This window comes from Mastigoproctus giganteus, chromosome 9 (genome assembly GCF_048544385.1).
Source record: "Mastigoproctus giganteus isolate SK-2022 chromosome 9, ASM4854438v1, whole genome shotgun sequence".
In the NCBI taxonomy this organism is placed as follows: domain Eukaryota; kingdom Metazoa; phylum Arthropoda; class Arachnida; order Uropygi; family Thelyphonidae; genus Mastigoproctus; species Mastigoproctus giganteus.
In genome coordinates, this window is record NC_143583.1 from 4,849,601 (window position 1) to 4,870,986 (window position 21,386).

The following is a 21,386-nucleotide window of genomic DNA, read 5'->3' on the forward strand; positions in this document are numbered from 1 at the left end:
GTTATTGCTTTCGTAAAGGTGACTACGATGGTCTGAGACAGTATTTAAATTCTATACAGTGGGACCAACTGATGATGTTACCAACAGCAAATTCAAAATGGGAAGCATTCAAAGAACTTATCTTGGAAGCTACTAGGCTTTACATACCAACTAAGAAATATTGTTCAAGGTTTAGGCCAAAATGGATGTCAGATGAACTAATGAGGCATATGGCAGAGAAGAAAAATGCATGGGATATTTACAAATTAACACATGACACAGAAGCCTATGATGGATACAAGTTGATATGCAATCAAGTTACAAAGGAGGTTAGGCAGGTGAAGGCAGATTACGAGAAATCCTTGGCAAGGGATGCAAAGAAAAACAGCAAAGAGTTCTTTACTTATGTAAACTCTAGAAGGAAGGGGATGAATCAGATTGGTCCACTTGATATTGATGGGTCAACTGTTGATGACCATGCTCAGGTAGCTAACAAACTAAATGAATATTTTGCATCGACATTCACACATGAGGAGTTATTCAGCGAGGGGAATGCCAGAGGTGTATTCAACTCTAGCAGTAAGCTACAGAATCTTGAAATAACTGGGGGTAAAGTGGAGGAGAAACTGTTGAAGATAAACACAAGAAAGGCACCCGGGGTGGATGGGATCTATCCAGTTATATTAAAGGAGGCAGCAAAGGAAGTAAGCAAACCCTTAGGCATAATTATGAGAGCTTCCTTGGACTCAGGGGAGGTACCCATAGACTGGAAATGTGCAAATGTGACCCCAATTCACAAAGGAGGATCAAAGGCTGACACAAGTAATTATAGACCTGTGAGCTTAACTTCTGTTCCAGGAAAAGTAATGGAGGCACTGGTTAAAGAAGCACTGCAGGATCATTTAGACAAGACTTCAGTTATAGCTCAGACACAGCATGGTTTTGTTAAGGGGAAGTCTTGCCTGACCAACTTGATTAGATACTATGATGCAGTCACAAAAGAACTGGATGCAGGGAATAACTTTGATATTATATACTTGGATCTTAGAAAGGCTTTTGATACTGTTGCACATGGAAGACTGCTACACAAATTGGAGCAGTGTGACATTGGAGGCAAATTGCTGCTATGGATAAAGGGGTGGTTGAGGGGGAGAAGACAGAGAGTGGTAATCAATGGACACTGCTCATCGTGGACTAATGTTATTAGTGGAGTCCCTCAGGGCTCAGTGTTGGGTCCATTATTGTTTTCTGTATTTATAAATGATATTGATGATGGTATATCAAGCTTAATGTCCACGTTTGCAGATGATACAAAGGTTGGCAGGGTTGTCAAGGACACTACTGACACTATGCTGCTGCAACAGGATCTGGAAAGGTTGAGTAGATGGGCTGAGAGGTGGCAAATGAAGTTTAACATTGACAAATGTAAAGTACTACACATGGGAAACAGCAACCCCAGAGCAACGTATCAACTCTGTGGTACTACACTGACAGTGGTAGAGAATGAAAAGGACTTGGGGGTGGTTGTGCAGGCAGATATGAAGTTCTCTGAGCAGTGCAGACGGGCTGCAAGAGCAGCTCATGGAGTATTCTCAGTGATATACAGGAGTTTTTCCAGCAGGGATAAGGAAGTGATTATTCCATTGTATAAGGCAATGGTCAGGCCACACCTAGAGTACTGTATACAGGTCTGGAGGCCTCATTTCAAGAAGGATGTAGAGCTGCTGGAACGAGTACAGAGAAGGGCAACAAGATTAGTGAATGGAACAAAGGGGTGCTCTTACGAAGAAAGGCTTAAGTTTTGCAAATTACAGTGTCTGGAGACTAGGCACCAGCGAGGTGATCTGATAGAGGTGTATAAAGCCTTGAATGGTTTAAGCATGCTCAATGCTGATGGGATTCTTCCTCTAGCTCAGAAAAATCACCTGAGAGGGCATAAATTCAAATTGAGGAAAGACAGATGTAGGATAGATGTGCGGAAATTTGCCTTTAGCCAGCGAGTGGTTGGTTGGTGGAACAGACTTCCATCCCTTGTGGTGGAGGTTGATAGCCTAAATAAGTTTAAGGCTCAGCTGGACAGGTATTTTTAACGAACAGAGGGGTGAAGTGGAAGTGGGTTTTTTTTTTTTTTTTTTTTTTGGCTGATGCTGCATAAGCTTGCTTTCTTGCATCAAATGCCTCTACTAATGCTAATGCTAATGTCCGAGCTATAACTGAAGTCTTGTGTAGATGATCCGGCAGTGCTTCTTTAACCAGTACCTCCATTAATTTTCCTGAAACAGAAGTTAAACTAACAGGTCTATAATTACTTGTGTTGCCCTTTGATCCTCCTTTGTGAATTTGGGTCACATTTTTAAAATGGAATAACAAAAATTAACAAAGGTGATATATTCTCACTGCTAAAGGAGTATTAATCATGCGGGGGATAGAATAAATATAAACTAAAAAGGGGATTACCAACATACTGGATTAAAGCATGTTTGCCATTAGCTAACCATACTTTGTGGAAAGCTCAAGGAATGATTGGATATGTACTTACTGCCATTGGACAGTGCTTGATAGGAGAGTGGTTTTTTTTTTTTTTTTTATTTCTTAACACTTTTGAGATATGCAACAAAAAATAATAGCTTACTCTAACACACACACACACACACACACACACACACACACACACACATACTACCTGTAAATGTTTTAGAAAATGTCCAGTCATCTCTTCCAACCCATCTGTACTTGTCATCATTAAATCGATAATATGGATCATTAATAACTCCTCCTCTCAGCAGATCAGTATATATCCCACCAGGAACATTTGAAGGAACAGACACATCTAGAATATTAAAAATAAATTATAAAAAACATGTCCAGGAAAGTTTTTGTTATATGAAACAGGAACATTATATGAATAAAAACACAGGAACTCCCCGACTTATGTAAGCGTTGCGTTCCACAGAAAGCTACACAAGTCGCGTTTTACGTAAGTCAGTATTTCCCCCATGCTTGTGCAGCACCCGCAACTGTGCTCACTACATTGATTGAATCAAAAAACAAATGTTCAACAAACATGTAAATGGAATTATTTATTGTATTTATTTAATTTTTTATTTCATGTGCAGGAAAAATTACAAAAGTGTGTAATTTAAAAAAATTTTAAATTACAAAAAAAGAGAGGAGACAGGTATAATGTCAGAAAGTTTTACTTCTCGAGCATTGTTGCCAGAATCAACGTCTTTGGCTGATACATACACCACTGTGGAGGTTGAGCGCTGTGGAGATTTAGAAGTGGTCGGCCACTCAAACTTACAAAAGAACATATTAATGGATGACTGGACGGTAGCTTTTTTCTTTTCATCATAGATTTCTTTGTAGCAAGAAAGCGTATCATTCACCCCTCTGTTAATTTTTAAGAATCTTTCGCTGTCAGGATCCATCTTCTCAAACCTCGCCATTGCCATCTCTCTGGCGATGAAGCATCTCGGCTCCTCATTTGGTTCATCTTGAGCTTTGTCAGCATTTTATTCTTTCACCATCACTGCCTGCAAGTCAATACGTTCTTCATTAGATAATTCCTTCTCTTCTTCCTCTATTAACTCCTCCACGTCTTTAGCATCAACCTCCAACTGAAGTAGCTCTGCAACCTTTGATTCATCTTTTTCAAATCCTTTGAAGCCTTTTACATGCCGTAGGCATATTTTCTTCCATGCGCCATTTAAACAACTTTTAGTAATTTCCACCCAGGCCTTATTAATGTTTAAGATGGCGTGGTAAATATTGTAAGATTTCTAAAAATCTCTGAATGTAAAATTTTTCTTACTGTCTACTGCAGCCAATGCCTAAGCAAATTTTGTGCATAAATAGTATGCTTTTAAATTCAAAATAACACCCTGATCCATAGGTTGGATGAGCGAAGTCATGTTCGGCAGTAGAAATATGACTCTCACATTCCAATTAATATCATCTTGATGCATAGTATGTCCAGCATTATCTAATAGAAGCAAAATCTTGAAAGGAACATCGTTGTTTTTACAATATTTTTCAACCTCAAGAACAAAGCAGCATTTAAACCAATCCTCAAAGAGAGAGAGAGAGAGAGAGAGAGAGAGAGAGAGAGAGAGAGAGAGAGAGAGAGAGAGAGAGAGAGAGAGATATTGTTATCCATGCTCTCTGGTTCAATTGGAAATGGACAGGTAGGGTGGCTTTATTGATGCCCTTATATGCACAAAGATTTCCAGAATGGTACAAAAGCAGTGGTTTTAATCTGTAATCTCCTGCTGCATTAGCCCCAAGCAAGAGAGTAGCCCTAGCTTTTGACACCTTGAAACCTGGCATTGTATTTTCCTCTTTGGCAATGTATGTTCGAGCTGGCATTTTTTTCCAATACAGAGTAGTCTCCTCAACGTTAAAAATTTGCTGTGTTGAATGGCTGCCTTCATCAATATTTTTTTCCAACATATCACAAAATTTCTCTGCAGCTGCCGAACTTCACCGCATAATTTAAAGTGGTGGAAACCAGCGAGATGCCTGAACCTAAAACCACCCATTGCTTGCCACGAATGTGGGTTGGGGTTCTCCTTACTTATCCTTAATATCTTTATAAATACTGTTGCTTTTGCTTGAATGGTCATTAGACTCTGGGGCACTTGCTTCTGAATCTGATTTTCCATCCATATTATTAACAGCTGTTCCATCTTCAATATAGCACCTGAACGTTGTTTTCTCATCACTACTGATTAGGGCTTACATAAAACCGAGAAATTTCAAAACCGAGTTTAACCGAAGTTTACTCATAAAATCGGTTTTTAAACCGATTTTCTCAGACTTAGGGAAAATAATTAAAAGCTTATAACACAGGTATTTATTTTATCTTCACATAGCAATTCAAGTGTTTTCCAGTCATCGTCAGACACAGTTTCAGTTGACAGTACTGCACATAGAGCATTTGGAATGCAATTTTTCAATTTCAAAAATCTCTCAATCATATAGAAGGTGCTATCCCATCTAGTCTTGCAATCTAATATAAGTTTATATTCTTTCCTATTAAATTTTGCTTTAACAAAATTTTGTAATATGTCATTTTTGGTAGGCGATTTTCGAAAAAGCTTGCAAATTTTTCTGCCTTTGTTAATAGTTTGTGCAATATTGGCCATTGGATTGAAGAAATAAATGAGCTCATCGGTAAAGTCGGTTTGATAAAGCATGCCTTGCTGTCTTTCTTCAACTTCTTCATCATCACTACTTTCTTCATTATTTTCATTTTCTTCATTGTCTTTGGGAGACTCTGAGACTGTGGCACCATAATTGATTGCTTTTTCATAAAGTACATCTATAACTGACAGATGTATACAATGGGCTATACATTGTTGATGATTAGGCGCAATTTACTTGTCAAACTTAATCATCATTGCTGCTTCATCGGTGGTGCAGGCAACAATATCCTCATCCGAGTTCAAACCAAAATTCCTTCAGGTGTCCATTCACAATTTGCTCAGTTCTTCTGCTATCAAGTGAACCATTAATCTCAATAAGACCTAACGACCAATGATTGTCTTTTGAATGCACATTTATATTCATATACCTTTTTATTTTGTATAGACGTATATTCGTCTAGAGTCAATGAATACCGTGCACCCAAAACCAATGAATTTTTGAAATGCTGAATGAGTTTTTCTTTCTTAGTTTTATAATTATTCAGAACCATATTTTTAATTCCATTCACTGAGACTGGTGGTAATTTATCATATTTATTTCTCTGAAGGTGAAGGCTTGATTGTATGAACGCGCTCTTGGCAATTGAATTAAAAGAAAATCCATCTAAAGCAGTTAATTTTGAAACCTCCTTCTTCCATAGATTTTTTAACGATAAAGTTTTCTAATGTTCTTACAATTTTTATGGGAGGTTCACTGTTATCTTGTTTAATGTCAATCTGATGCATTTTCTTTAAATGCAACATCAAAGATGATGTAAATCCTCCAGACGACTTCATTATCTTCTAACATTTCGAACATTGTGCTTCATCTCTGCTTTTTCGAGCAAAATAATTCCATATACATTTGATTTTATCTTAGACATATTAAGAGTAATAAATATTAATTAGTAGGAATTTATATGGCCGAGAATTTTAAATAAAAATACCGAAGATAACAAAGGCACAACACTATGCGTCACTACCGCAAGCACTGAATGAAGAGTCTAAACAAGGCAAGTTTCAAAATTTTCACGAAAGAAATTTTTTATTTATTTACTTGCAATTTTTTTTCCACAATTAAATCTATTGTATTTTCAAAATTACATAAAAGCTAAATTTGGTGAAGCTGCATTTTGGAGAACATTTGATCGCAAATTTAATAGGAATAAAGAAGAAAAAAACTGTCTACGATTGAAATTTGATGCAATATTCAGCGAATCTGTTTCTAGTGGGTAACCATCAATAAGGCATTCCATAACTTGCCTGGTGAACAAGATAGATGGAACGGAGAAATGTTGAGCATTTTCTTTTACGCTATCGCTCCGACTCACTCAGTCGTAAATGAGTACACCTGCATCGTGCCATGATACAGGTGAGAAGATAAAAAGGTACCGCTCCTAGATTTGGGCCACTTGCCCATGAGATTCGTACCTTAAGATAAAATAAAATAAAATAAAATAAAATAAAATAAAAAAACATGTTTAAAACATAAAGCAGTTGAACGATCCAGACAAATGAACATACAAAAGAAAATGTGCTTAACAAAAAACTATATTCGAGGGCTAACTAAAAAAATATTCGAATCCGGTTTTAGAAGCTCGGTTTCGGTTTAACAACTCAATATGAAAACCGGGTTTAACCGGTTTGCAAGCCCTACTACTGATCTTAAGTGCGTTGATCCTTTGACTGTCCTTTAAAATAGTATTCGCTGTTGAAGCAGCGAGACCTAATTCACTTGCAATAGATGACAAACTCTGTCCTGCTTCTTAATTAATCATCTTCATTTCTAAATCAATTTTGTTTCATTCCTGGCACTACCACCACTTGCACTTTTAGTTGGTCACTTTCCTTTCTTCATTGTAATATGTAAATTGTTTTTTATATGATTGAAGATTTCAGTGAAGGGGAACACATTTCTCCATAACAGCATAAAAATCCACACAATTGCAGTTATCGGTATTATCGCAAATGCAATAAGATTGAGTTTACTACCAGTTTATAATTAGATGCACTAACAGAAAAGCACATAAACTAGAAAGTGCAAATTGTTTTTGTTGTTTTATGGTCATGACCTCCAGAAATGTGGTTTAGAAAAATAACACAAAGGAGTTCAAAATTGCTTCTAATAATGGGAACAAATGATAACAATGAAAGTGTAGTGCAATTTCCATTATAAATATAACCTTTTAGAGGGATAAATATCTTAGTAATATAGTGAAATTTTCAACTTCCAAGGACATGGAACAAATTACAAAAAAAACAATGTGTTATTGGGTTCACATATTTTAACAATACCTTTTATTTTTTCCTACTTGATGCAAAATACGTTTCCACAATTTTTTTAAGTTTGCAACAGCAAAAACTTACGTAAATCCGAATTTGTGTAAGTCGAGTATTGCATCAGTCGGGGAGTTCCTGTATTAGAGGCAATGATGCATCTTCTATAAAAATAGAAGAAAAATGAATAAATATAGAAGAAGCACTTCTATAAATATAGAAGAAGATCAGCATCTTCTATAAAAAAAAAACAAAAAATATATATTATTTCAAAAATTTTTCTAATCCATTAGCATTAGTAGAGGCATATGATGCAAGAAAGTAAGTTTATGCAGCATCAGCCAAAAAAAAAAAAAAAAAAACACTTCACACCTCCGTTCGTTCAAAATACCTCTCCAGCTGAACCTTAAATTTATTTGGGTTATCAACTTCCACAACAAGGCATGGAAGTCTGTTCCACCAACCAACTACCTGCTGGCTAAAGGCAAATTTCCGCACATCTATCCTACATCTGTCTTTCCTCAATCTGAATTTATGCCCTCTCATGTGATTATTCTGAGCAAGAGGAAGAATCCCATCAGCATTGAGCATGCTCAAACCATTCAAGGCTTTATACACCTCTATCAGATCACCTCGCTGGTGCCTAGTCTCCAGACACCGTAATTTGCAAAACTTAAGCCTTTCTTCGTAAGAGCACCCCTTTGTTCCATTCACTAATCTTGTTGCCCTTCTCTGTACTCGTTCCAGCAGCTCTACATCCTTCTTGAAATGAGGCCTCAGACGTGTATACAGTACTCAAGGTGTGGCCTGACCATTGCCTTATACAATGGAATAATCACCTCCTTATCCCTGCTGGAAAAATTCCTGTATATCATTGATAAGACACCATGAGCTACTCTTGCAGCCCGTCTGCACTGCTCTGAGAACTTCATATCTGCCTGCACAATTATCCCCATGTAATTTTCATTTTCAACCACTGTCAGTGTAGTACCACAGAGTTGATATGTTGCTCTCGTGTTGCTGTTTCCCATATGCAGTACTTTACATTTGTCAATGTTAAACTTCATTTGCCACCTTTCAGCTCATCTGCTCAATCTTTCCAGATCCTGTTGCAGCAGTATAGCGTCAGTAGTGTCCTTAACAACCCTGCCAAACTTCGTATCATCTGCAAACTTGGACATTAAGCTTGATATACCATCATCAATATCATTTATAAATACAGAAAACAACAATGGACCCCACTAATAACATTAGTCCACGATGAGCAGTGTCCATTGATTACCACTCTGTCTTCTCCCACTCAACCATACCTTTATCCATAGCAGCCATTTGCCTCCAATGCCACCCTGTTCCAATTTGTGAAGCAGTCTTCCATATGCAACAGTATCAAAAGCCTTTCTAAGATCCAAATATATAATATCAAAGTTATTCCTGCATCCAGTTCTTTTGTGACTGCATCATAGTATCCAATCAAATTGGTCAGGCAAGACTTTCCCTTAACAAATCCATGCTGTGTCCGAGCTATAACTGAAGTTTTGTCTAGATGATCCCGCAGTGCTTCTTTAAACACTGCCTCCATTAATTTTTTTGGAACAGAAGTTAAACTCAGGTCTATAATTACTTCTGTCAGGCTTCAGTCCTCCTTTGTGAATTGGGGTGATATTTGCACATCTCCAATCTATGGGTACCTCTCCTGGGTCCAAGCTCTCATAATTATGGCTAAAGGTTTGCTTACTTCCTTTGCTGCCTCCTTTAATATAACTGGATAGATCCCATCCACTCCGGGTGCCTTTTATATGTTTATCCTCAAACATTTCTCCTCCACTTTCCTCTCAGTTATTACAAAATCATCTAGCTCGCTGACAGAGTTTACTTCACCTCTGGCATTCCCCTTCTTGAATAACTCCTCATGTGTGAATGTAGATGCAAAATACTCGTTTAGTTTGTTAGCCACCTGAGCAGGATCCTCAACTGTTGAACCATCAATATCCAGTGGACCAATCTGATTCATCCTTTTCCTTCTAGAGTTTACATAGGCAAAGAACTCTTTTCTGTTTTCCTTTGCATCCTTTGCCAAGGATTTCTCATAATCTGCCTTTGCCTGCCTAATCTCCTTTGTGACTTGGTTACAAACCAGCTTATATCTATCATACGCTTCCATGTCACCCATTAATTTATATGTATCCCATGCATTTTTCTTCTCTGCCATATGTCTCATTAGTTCATCTGACATCCAATGAAATAAGATCTAGAAAAATTATGCTGATGCACTGAGAAATGGTATTAAAATTTTAACATTAATGCACCAACTGTGTGTGGTACTATACTCAGATTAGTGGAAAATAAAAAAGACAACAAGGTAATTGTGCAGAAAAATATGAAGTTCTCTGAACAGTGCAGACAGGCTGCCAGGAGAGTTCACAGGTTTTTGTCAATGACCTACAGGAATTTTGTTAGTAGGGATAAGGAGGCAATTATCCCATTCTATAAAGCAATGGTCAGACACATCTCAAGTACTGCATACAGATCTGGAGGCCTCATTTTATGTTGTGGAGCGGCTGAAAAAAGTACAGAGAAGGGCAACAAGACTGGTGAGTGTAATAAACAGGTGCTGTTAACAAGAAAGGCTTCAGATCTGCAAATTGCAGCCTCTGGAGACTAGTTGCCTGCCAAGTGATCTGATTTGGCAGATCTTGCTCAAAAGACACACAATCTAGCTCACAAATTCAAATTAAGGAAGAACACAAATGAAGGAACACAAATTCAAATTAAGGAAGAACACAAATGAAGGAACACAAATTCAAATTAAGGAAGAACAGTTACAGAATAGAAGTGTGGAAGTTTGCCTTTAGCCATTGGATGATTTATTGATGGAACCAACTTCCATCTGTTGTTGTGGAAGTTGATAGTTTATATAAATTGAAGGAAGAACGAAAAACTATTGGAGGGAATGGATAAGTGAAATGGGAAGTTTTTTTTTTTTTTTTTGGCTGATGCCATATAACCTTGCTTTCTTGCACTGTTTGCCACTGCTAATGCTAGAGTAACCCCCTTGTCTTCCCCTTACTAAATCTGTTGCTCTTTTTTACGCATATTCCAATCATCCTTCCTGAAATGAGGCTTCCAGATATATATGCAGCACACAAGATATGGTCTAACCATTGCCTCACACAACAGGATAATCACCTCTTTTTCAGTACTCAGAAGTCTTCTTTGACTGTATGATTCTCCTAGGATTACTGTTAACATTTTGCAGTACCCTGCATTTGTCAAACTCCAAATGCCACTTCTGAGCCCTTCTGTCTAAATTTTTAGATCTTTTTATTACAAATAATATTAGCCATATGGTGGAAGGAAGCCCGAAGCTTATGCTGCACCAGCCAAAAAAAAATTTCTGAATTATCCTGAGAGAGAGAGAGTCAGAAGTAGAAAGGAATCATCAAGAAAGAGAAGAATGATGATATCCAGCTCAGGGCCCTGGTGTGCTAAGCCCATACTCACCAGATGTGAGCCCCTGGGCATCTTGTTGCTGTAGCACATCCTGATTACTGTCATTAACCAACCTGCTAACCTTCATATCATCTGCAAACTCAGATATGTCTGATATGCCTTCAGGGGCTCACATCTGGTGAGTATGGACTTGGCAAACCCAGGGTCCTGAGCTGGATATCATCGTTCTTCTCTTTCTTGATTTCTTGGTGATTCCCTTCTATTTCTCTCCCTCTCCCTCTCTCTCTCTCTCTCAGGGTAACATGGGAAATTTTTGTTTTTCGGCTTGTGCAGCATAAGCCTCAGGCTTCCTTGCACCATATGGCTAATAATAATAATAATAATTAAAAAATATAAAAAACAAAACTGGGGAACTCCACTAACAACAGTAGTTAAAGAAGAGCAGATTCTTTTGATAACCACTACCTCTTCTCATATTAACCACTCATTTATCCCCAGTAGCAATTTCATATAAAACATTGTTATTGTATATGTAAATACTTCTTCTTCTTTATCTTCGCCTTCTTTCCACGTTTATATGGGGTCAGCATTTCTGTCCTTAATTCTTTTCCTCCATTCCTCCCTATCCTGGGCTTCCTCTCTCCTCCATCCTCTCTCTTTTAAATTCTCTGCCACCTTGTCCTTCCATCTCAGCTTAGGTCTCCCCCTCTTCCTCTTCTCTATCACCTCCAACTTTTCGCACCTCTTCCCCAAGTCACCTCAACCTAGATTCCTGCATTTTTTTACTCAGAGGCCCCACCTTAACCGTACCTCTGATGTAGTTGTTTCTTATCCTGTCCTTCCTCGTCACACCACACATCCATCTTAGCATCCTTATCTCCGCCACTTCCATCATTTTCTCCTGGGCCCTTGTAATCGCTCATGTCTCAGCACCGTACATCAATGCAGGTCTAACCAGTTTTATACGCTCTTCCCTTCATTTTACAATTTACTTTCTTATCACACAGCACCCCACTCATCTTTGTCCAGTTCAACCATCCACATTGCACTCTATGATGTATTTCTGCACTCAGTCCTCCATCCCTCTCAACGTTTGATCCCAGATACTTAAATTTCGAAACTGATGGTAGATTATTACAAATAAGAGTGGGATAAATAAATTTTAGTGCTAGACATACGCACAGATGTATCAGGTACAATATTTAGCAATTCGCTCTTCATGGTCGAAAGTGCAGGGAATTTTATGAGAAATGAGAGATGAATTATAGAAGTGTTCCATTTCGACATGGTTAGGCATCAGAGTAACATTTAATTTCAAAGATTAAATAAAAATAATGTCTATGATTGGTCTGAAAAAAAAAAAGTGTTATAAAACGGATACAACAGGAATACACGTTCTACACGTTGGCACTAATGATATTAAGAGTAGAAGACCGGCGGAATTACTTAGCAAGTACAGGTCACTGTTGAAAAAAAGCCGTGAATTAGGGTTGAACTTGAAAGTGTCTGCAATTCTGCCCAGACACGATAGGAGGGAGTATATGATGAGAGCCTTGTCGATCAATTCGGCCCTGGAGGGATTGTGCAAGGCTCAAGGGGTAGAATTTTTTTTCAGCCTGGACTGTACTTGTTAACAGGAGAGATTGCTTCTACAGGGATGGGATACACTTAAATAGAAAGGGTGCAAGAATTTTTGCTGATGCTGTCGAGGCAGTGTTAGGTGGGTCGGAAAACTGCTACTTGGGGGGGATACAAGGACTAATAGATTAACAGTAGCCACTGGCAGAGGTGGAAGTGATTCTTGCACTGCTTCTATTCAAATGAGCAGAAGTCTGAAAAACAAGATGCAGGATATTTCAGAGACTGCTGGTAGTCATTGCGTTACAAGTAAACACATGGGTTGTGTTAGGGTAGCTAAGAATAGAAACAGGTGCATGTATACCTGCGTGTACACCAATGCTAGGAGTTTGGTAAATAAATTTGATGAATTTGAGGTATTGCTCAAAACATCAAAGGTAGATATTGTTGGGATATCAGAGACGTGGTGTCACACAGATATAAGTAATGCGGAACTGGAATTTGGGGAATACAATGTATATAGAAAGGATAGACAGGACAGGAGGGGAGGAGGGGTTATGCTATTAATTAAGAAACACATAAAGTCAAAGGAAGTGAAGCCAGTTGACATCGATGGACAGGGCAGTGTCGAGTCAGTTTGGTGTGACATAAGCATAGGGAAATCAAAATTGAGAGTAGGAGTGTGCTATAGGCCTAATGACTCTGATGAGTATAATAATATATTGTACAGGGAAATAGAGTGGGCCAGTAAATCAGAGAGTCTTATAATGGGGGATTTTAATTTCCCAGATATTGACTGGAATTTGTGGGTTGGTCACTCGCACACTAGCAAGGCTTTTGTGGATTTATTGGATGATTGTTTTCTACATCAGCATGTTCGTGAGGCAACAAGAGGGAGCAATACTCTTGATCTGATTATCAGTAGTGATTCTTCATGCATTAAGAACCTGCAGATAAATGAACCACTAGGTGGCAGTGATCACAGTGTGTTGAAGTGGGATTTACTCAAGGAGGTAACTACCATCAGAGGTAAAGGGAAGGGTTTTTGTTTTCGTAAAGGCGACTATGATGGTCTGAGACAGTATTTAAATTCTATACAGTGGGACCAACTGATGATGTTACCAACAGCAAACTCAAAATGGGAAGCATTCAAGGAACTAATCTTGGTGGCTACCAGGCTTTACATACCAACTAAGAAATATTGTTCAAGGTTTAGGCCTAAATGGTTGTCAGATGGACTAATGAGACATGTGGCAGAGAAGAAAAATGCATGGGATACATACAAATTAATGGGTGACATGGAAGCCTATGATAGATATAAGTTGGTCTGTAACCAAGTCTCAAAGGAGATTAGGCAGGCTAAGGCAGACTACGAAAAATCCTTGGCAAAGGATGCAAAGAAAAACAGAAAGGAGTTCTTTACATACTTGAACTCGAGAAGGAAAGGGATGAATCAGATTGGTCCACTGGATATTGATGGTTCAACAGTTGAGGATCCTGCTCAGGTGGCTAACAATCTAAACGAGTATTTTGCATCTACATTCACACATGAGGAGTTATTCAGGAAGGAGAATGATGTAGGTAAAGTAAACATTGGCAGTGAGCTGGATGATTTTGTAATAACTGAGAGGAAAGTGGAGGAGAGATTGTTGAGGATAAACATAAAAAAGGCACCTGGGGTGGATGGGATCTATCCAGTTATATTAGAGGAGGCAGCAAAGGAAGTATGCAAACCCCTAGCCATAATTATGAGAGCTTCTTTGGACTCAGGGGAGGTACCCATAGACTGGAGATGTGCAAATGTAACCCCAATTCACAAAGGAGGATCAAAGGCTGACACAAGTAATTATAGATCTGTTAGTTTAACTTCTGTTCCAGGTAAATTAATGGAGGCACTGGTTAAAGAAGCACTGCAGGATCATCTAGACAAGAATTCAGTTATAGCTCAGACGCAGCATGGTTTTGTTAAGGGCAGGTCTTGCCTGACCAATTTGATTGGATACTATGATGTAGTCACAAAAGAACTGGATGCAGGGAATAACTTTGATATTATATATTTGGATCTTAGAAAGGCTTTTGATACTGTTGCACATGGAAGACTGCTGCACAAATTGGAGCAGTGTGGCATTGGAGGCAAATTGCTGCTATGGATAAGGGGATGGTTGAGTGGCAGAAGACAGAGAGTGGTAATCAATGGACACTGCTCAACATGGACTAATGTTATTAGTGGAGTTCCTCAAGGTTCAGTGTTGGGTCCATTGTTGTTTTCGGTGTTTATGAATGATATTGATGATGGGATATCAAGTTTAATGTCTAAGTTTGCAGATGATACAAAGGTTGGCAGGGTCGTTAAGGACACTACTGACGCTATGCTGCTGCAACAGGATCTGGAAAGGTTGAACAGATGGGTTGAGAGGTGGCAAATGAAGTTTAACATTGACAAATGTAAAGTACTACATATGGTAACAGTAACCCCAGAGCAATGTATCAACTCTGCGGTACTACACTGACAGTGGTGGAGAATGAAAAGGACCTGGGGGTAATTGTGCAGGCAGATATGAAGTTCTCTGAGCAGTGCAGACGAGCTGCAAGAGTAGCTCATGGTGTCTTGTCAATGATATACAGGAATTTTTCTAGCAGGGATAAGGAGGTGATTATTCCCTTGTATAAGGCAATGGTTAGGCCACATCTTGAGTACTGTATACAGGTCTGGAGGCCTCATTTCAAGAAGGATGTAGAGCTGCTGGAACGGGTACAGAGAAGGGCAACAAGATTAGTAAATGGAACAAAGGGTTGCTCTTAAGAAGAAAGGCTTAAGTTTTGCAAATTACAGAGTCTGGAGACTAGGCACCGGCGAGGTGATCTGATAGAGGTGTATAAGGCTTTGAATGGTTTGAGCATGCTCAATGCCAATGGGATTCTTCATCTTTCTCAGAATGATCACCTCAGAGGGCATAAATTCAAATTGAGGAAGGACGGATGTCGGATAGATGTGCGGAAATTTGCCTTTGGCCAGCAGGTGGTTGGTTGGTGGAACCGACTTCCATCACTTGTTGTTGAAGTTGATAGCCTAAACAAATTTAAAGCTCAATTGGACAGGTATTTCGAACGAACGGAGGGGTGAAATGGGAGAGGGGTTTTTTTTTTTTTTTTTTTTGGCTGATGCTGAATAAGCTTGCTTTCTTGCATCATATGCCTCTACTAATGCTAATGCTAATACGTAATTAATATGCATTTACATAATAATCATTTATTACACAACATATTTTTGCCGATTATTAATCCTCGCGGATTAATCAAAAAATATAGTAAATAGTAATGATATGGTAGTCGTAAATCGTAAGCAAAACATGGGACCTTCGCATGTACCTCATTTCTTAGATAGCTGAAAATAGCATATTTTTTCCAAGTGACTCGGACGAGGAAGTTACAGGGCGGCTGTGACGATTTAATCAAAGTTTCGCCTACTTCCACACGAAAAGACCTATCTGAAGGAACGTAAGTCTGTGCGTCTCAGACTTACGTGCGCATAAGTCTCAGTGAGACTGTAACCCTGTGAGAGTTCCAGACTCGCTGGGTGGAAAGTAAGGAGGATAGGGTAGAATACACAGTAGTTATTATTATTATCTCTTTTATTTCTCTTTCGAGACACCCATAGACAGCAGCGGCTAGAGGGTGTGGTTACATTATAGTATTTACAAGCATGTTTACATGAACTTATTTACAAAATTTGGAGATGAAAAAACACAGAATATGTGGTTAATGAATTAGCATTAGTAGAGGCATATGATGCAAGAAAGCAAGCTTATTCAGCATCAGCCAAAAAAAAAAAAAAAAAAAACCAACCACTACTCCCATTTCACCCCTCCGTTCGTTCGAAATACCTGTCCAGCTGAGCCTTAAATTTGTTTAGACTATCAACTTCAACAACAAGCGATGGGAGTCTATTCCACAAACCAACTGCCTGCTGGCTAAAGGCAAATTTCCGCACATCTATCCGACATCCGTCCTTCCTCAATTTGAATTTATGCCCTCTCAGGTGATTATTCTGAGCAAGAGGAAGAATCCCATCGGCATTGAGCATGCTCAAGCCGTTCAAAGCCTTATACACCTCTATCAGATGACCTCGCCGATGCCATCTCCAGGCTCTGTAATTTGCAAAACTTAAGCCTTTCTTCGTAAGAACAACCCTTTGTTCCATTCACTAATCTTGTTGCGCTTCTCTGTACTCGTTCCAGCAGCTCTACATCCTTCTTGAAATGAGGCCTCCAGACCTGTATACAGTACTCAAGGTGTGGCCTGACCAATGCCTTATACAAGGGAATAATCACATCCCTGTCCCTGCTAGAAAAATTCCTGTATATCATTGACAAGACACCATGAGCTACTCTTGCAGCTCGTCTGCACTGCTCAGAGAACTTCATATCTGCCTGCACAATTACCCCCAGGTCCTTTTCATTCTCCACCACTGTCAGCGTAGTACCACAGAGTTGATATGTTGATCTGGGGTTACTGTTTCCCATATGTAGTACTTTACATTTGTCAATGTTAAACTTCATTTGCCACCTCTCAGCCCATCTGCTCAACCTTTCCAGATCCTGTTGCAGCAGCATAGTATCAGTAGTGTCAACCCTTAACAACCCTGCCAACCTTGGTATCGTCTGCAAACTTGCAGACGATACCAAGAGTCTTAGCAGAATTAATGGTTAAGTTGGTTTAATTAATTGCAAATGGTTGTTAAATGCTAATTATTATTATATAAATTATTAAATTTATATAATAATACATAGTTACATATCTTACTGGCACAAAGTAGTAAGATATGTATATAACCTTCGAGTGTCGGTTATGATCAATCCTCTTTCATGAACCTGATGCACGTGTACGGCGCGGACCACAGAGTAATACCAAGCGCGCAGCGAGACGTAATGGGCACATTTTCGGCAAGCGAGATGCGCAGTAAACATTTCGTTTGGCTGATGACGTCACCCGAATACGCTAAATGTTGCGCTTTATAAACGTAATATTTTAACCCATTACAAAACGAGTAAATAAAAACAAACTTACTTCCATTTTTGTTCTCGGCTATCCATAACCCGTTTAGTGAAATGAAAGGGGCGGATCTTGTTAAGTTAAAAAAATTATTAGTTGCGCTTCCATTTGTATACTGCAAGAAACAGAAATTAAGTGATAAAATGGAATATACGATTCTGGACAACAAGCAAGTAACGCTACGACGAGCCATTGCAGTGCTTCTGAATTAAACCTTGACCTAGACAACTGTACTCGACTCACAACGTTGTGAAGTTAACCGGAGCAAAACAACTGACATACATACTATTTTAGAAATCACGTGAGCATTTTCGTGAGAATTGATAACCCAGCCTCGATAATGCTGTTAAAGAGTCCCCCTTTTGAACTCATTCTCCATGCGTGCAAACTTTTCCTGTTATGCCGATCTCGGCGTCACTACTTTTAATTAACGAATCGTTGTGCTAAATAAAATGCATACCGACTACCACAGAGTACTACTCTGTGCCGACTACAGTAAAAAAAATAAAATAAAATAAAAATAAATTTTCTGTTTATACTCCGGGACGACCAAACTGTCAGAGGAGTTCATAAGATAGACAGAATACAAGAAACAGCACCGTATTCAGCAGTCAGGCTTTAACCCCGGTCACTCAAGGCCCGTGTACTTATGCACAGGCGCCCATGACCACTCGGTTACGGTAGTGTTGCCATTTTACCGGTTTTCCCGCTAGATTTAGTGGAATTGCTTCAGGTTTGGCGGATTAAAATATGTAATAGCGGATAGCGGATTTTTTAGCGGAAAGAGTATAAATGTAAAATTTTAAAATATGTTTAACATTTTCTATATTTTGGCAATGTAACATTTAAATTAAGAAATATTTATTTAACAAATATTAAATTAATTGTTCAATTAATTATTTAATTAACAATATAAATATTTCATAATGGAAATGTGTTATTGATATACATCGTAAACATAGTAGGGATATCTTATTTCATAGTTTTTTTTTTTTTTATAAGGCAAAAGATCGGTTTTATATTACTGTATTCTGGAATTTCCCTGAGGAGAACCCCAACAATTTCAATACGTAGTTACGCTCGCGGTCAAACGACCTTACCGTTGGGTCATAGCTTTAAATTGTTGAATCAAATCTAAAAATGTGGGAAAAATTCTAATGACGCCTTTTTTTTTGCAACCGCGAAGGAATGACATTGGACAATTTTTCTTCGTCGTATTTGATTGGGTTACAAGAAATGCGATCCGAATTACAGACATAACTTATCTTTCAACGTTTCTAATAAGCACAGAGCAATAAGTAATAAGAGTAATAAGTAATAATTATTTCTCATGACCACAGAGCATTAAGTAATAAGAGTTATAAGTAATAATTATTTCTAATAACCACAGAGTAATAATATCTTAGTACTCTGTGCTAATAACTAAGTTCGATGCTTCTAATAACTATTCACAGGTGAGTTTTAATACTACTTAAAAATATATTCATTAAATTTAAATAATATGTTGTTCGAAAACTAAAGTAAGATATTTAAGAATATTATAAAGAATATATAATTCTTTACTGTTTTTATCATAATTTTCAAAGAATTTTGTATATCTAATATGACTTTAAAATAGTAATAATAATAATTTTTATCCGGGCTACTATTAAAATATAGATAAAAAATTTTTTCTAGGGATGGCGGACAAAAACAAAACGAAATATACCCAAAATTTTCGGAAGGAATGGTTAGCTTTTCCACAATTCAAACACTGGTTAGTAGAGATTCCAGAACATCCAACTCGAGCAAGATGTAAATATTGCAAGTCAGATTTTACTGCCAAAATTTCGGACATTAAAAGTCATTTAAAAACTTTCAAACATTAAGTCAGCAGAACCATTTTCGCCTAGTAGATCCACAACCAATCTAAATTAAATTTTCCCACCAAGAATTTATAAACAGTGGAAGCTGAAGCAAAGTTAAGTTTGCTTGTTTGTTTGTGCTCACTCGTCAATACTGGCAATAGACCACCTTGGTGAGTTATGTAAGAATGCATTCCAAGATCAAACAGCCAAAACTTTAAAAATTCATCGAACAAAATGCAGCGGCGTTATAAAATATATCCTACACCCCCACTTTCAGAAAGATTAATTGAAGTCAGTGCTCAATGGCTTTTCAGATTATAGTTTGTTACTAGATGAATCAAACGATATTAGTGTAACAAAACTATTAGGTATTGCAATTGTGTATTATGATGAGCAATTCGATAAAAGACTTTCTACATTCTTAGCTCTTGTAGAATTAGATCAATGTAACGCTGAAAATATTCCAAATTCAATTAAAATAACGATGGAAAATTTTAAACTTCCTTTAAATAATCTTGTGGGCATTGGGACAGATAATGCTAGCGTTATGATTGGAGTTAATAACAGCGTTTATACACATTTGAAGTCCGATGTAACGAATTTGATATTAATTAAATGCGTATGTCATTCTTTGCAATTAGCAATATCTCATGCAACACGCGAAACATTCCCTCGAAGTCTAGAATTTATGATCGCTGAAACTTATAATTGGTTTAGTAAATCCACTAACCGACAAAATCAATTCAAATATTTATACAATGCCATAAACGATGGTGCAGATCCGAAAAATATAGTTCATTCGTGTCAAACAAGGTGGTTATCCATTGAAGTTGCTATAACAAGAATTTTAGAAAAGTATATTGAATTAAAGCCCATTTTGAAATAACTCGTTTCACTGACAAATCTTATACTGCAGAACTTCTTTATTCAATGTTCAGAGATGAAGGTAATTTAGCATATCTTTTATTTTTAAAACCTATCTTATCTGAAGTACAAAGAGTAAACAAATCTTTTCAATCAAATACTGCTGATCCTACATTATTACTACATGATTTAAACATTCTTTTGTCGATGATTGCCAATATTTTTTTTTTACCAAATACACATATTGAAAGGCTAGAAGAGGACATTAATAATTATTTAGACCCTAAGCCATATTTAGGTTACAAATTTGAAAGAAAAATAAATGAATTAATAATGAATAAACTTATCACAACAACAGATGAAATTAGCATTAGCATTAGCATTAGTAGAGGCATATGATGCAAGAAAGCAAGCTTATTCAGCATCAGCCAAAAAAAAAAAACCCCACTCCCATTTCACCCCTCTGTTCGTTCGAAATACCTGTCCAGTTGAGCTTTAAATTTGTTCAGGCTATCAACTTCAACAACAAGTGATGGAAGTCGGTTCCACCAACCAACCAACCACCCGCTGGCCAAAGGCAAATTTCCGCACATCTATCCGACATCCGTCCTTCCTCAATTTGAATTTATGCCCTCTGAGGTGATTATTCTGAGCAAGATGAAGAATCCCATTGGCATTGAGCATGCTCAAACCATTCAAAGCCTTATACACCTCTATCAGATCACCTCGCCGGTGCCTAGTCTCCAGACTCTGTAATTTGCAAAACTTAAGCCTTTCTTCGTAAGAGCAACCCTTTGTTCCATTCACTAATCTTGTTGCCCTTCTCTGTACCCGTTCCAGCAGTTCTACATCCTTCTTGAAATGAGGCCTCCAGACCTGTATACAGTACTCAAGATGTGGCCTAACCATTGCCTTATACAAGGGAATAATCACCTCCTTATCCCTGCTAGAAAAATTCCTGTATATCATTGACAAGACACCATGAGCTACTCTTGCAGCTCGTCTGCACTGCTCAGAGAACTTCATATCTGCCTGCACAATTACCCCCAGGTCCTTTTCATTCTCCACCACTGTCAGTGTAGTACCGCAGAGTTGATACGTTGCTCTGGGGTTACTGTTTCCCATATGTAGTACTTTACATTTTTCAATGTTA

The 21,386-nt window shown here is 37.9% G+C and overlaps 1 protein-coding gene across 1 annotated transcript in view; it reads right to left on the reverse strand.

Moving 5' to 3' along the window:
- beta-Man (beta-mannosidase) overlaps window positions 1–17,925 on the reverse strand; it is a 249,878-nt gene extending 231,953 nt beyond the window's left edge. Inside the window, exons 1-2 of the mRNA XM_090381630.1 lie at window positions 17,538–17,925; window positions 2,663–2,809 (exon numbers count right to left, since the gene is read on the reverse strand). Of these exons, the coding sequence (XP_090237756.1) occupies window positions 2,663–2,809; window positions 17,538–17,715 (325 nt within the window). The 5' untranslated portion in view covers window positions 17,716–17,925. The remainder of the gene's footprint in view (window positions 1–2,662; window positions 2,810–17,537) is intronic.
- Window positions 17,926–21,386: the final 3,461 nt, after the last annotated feature.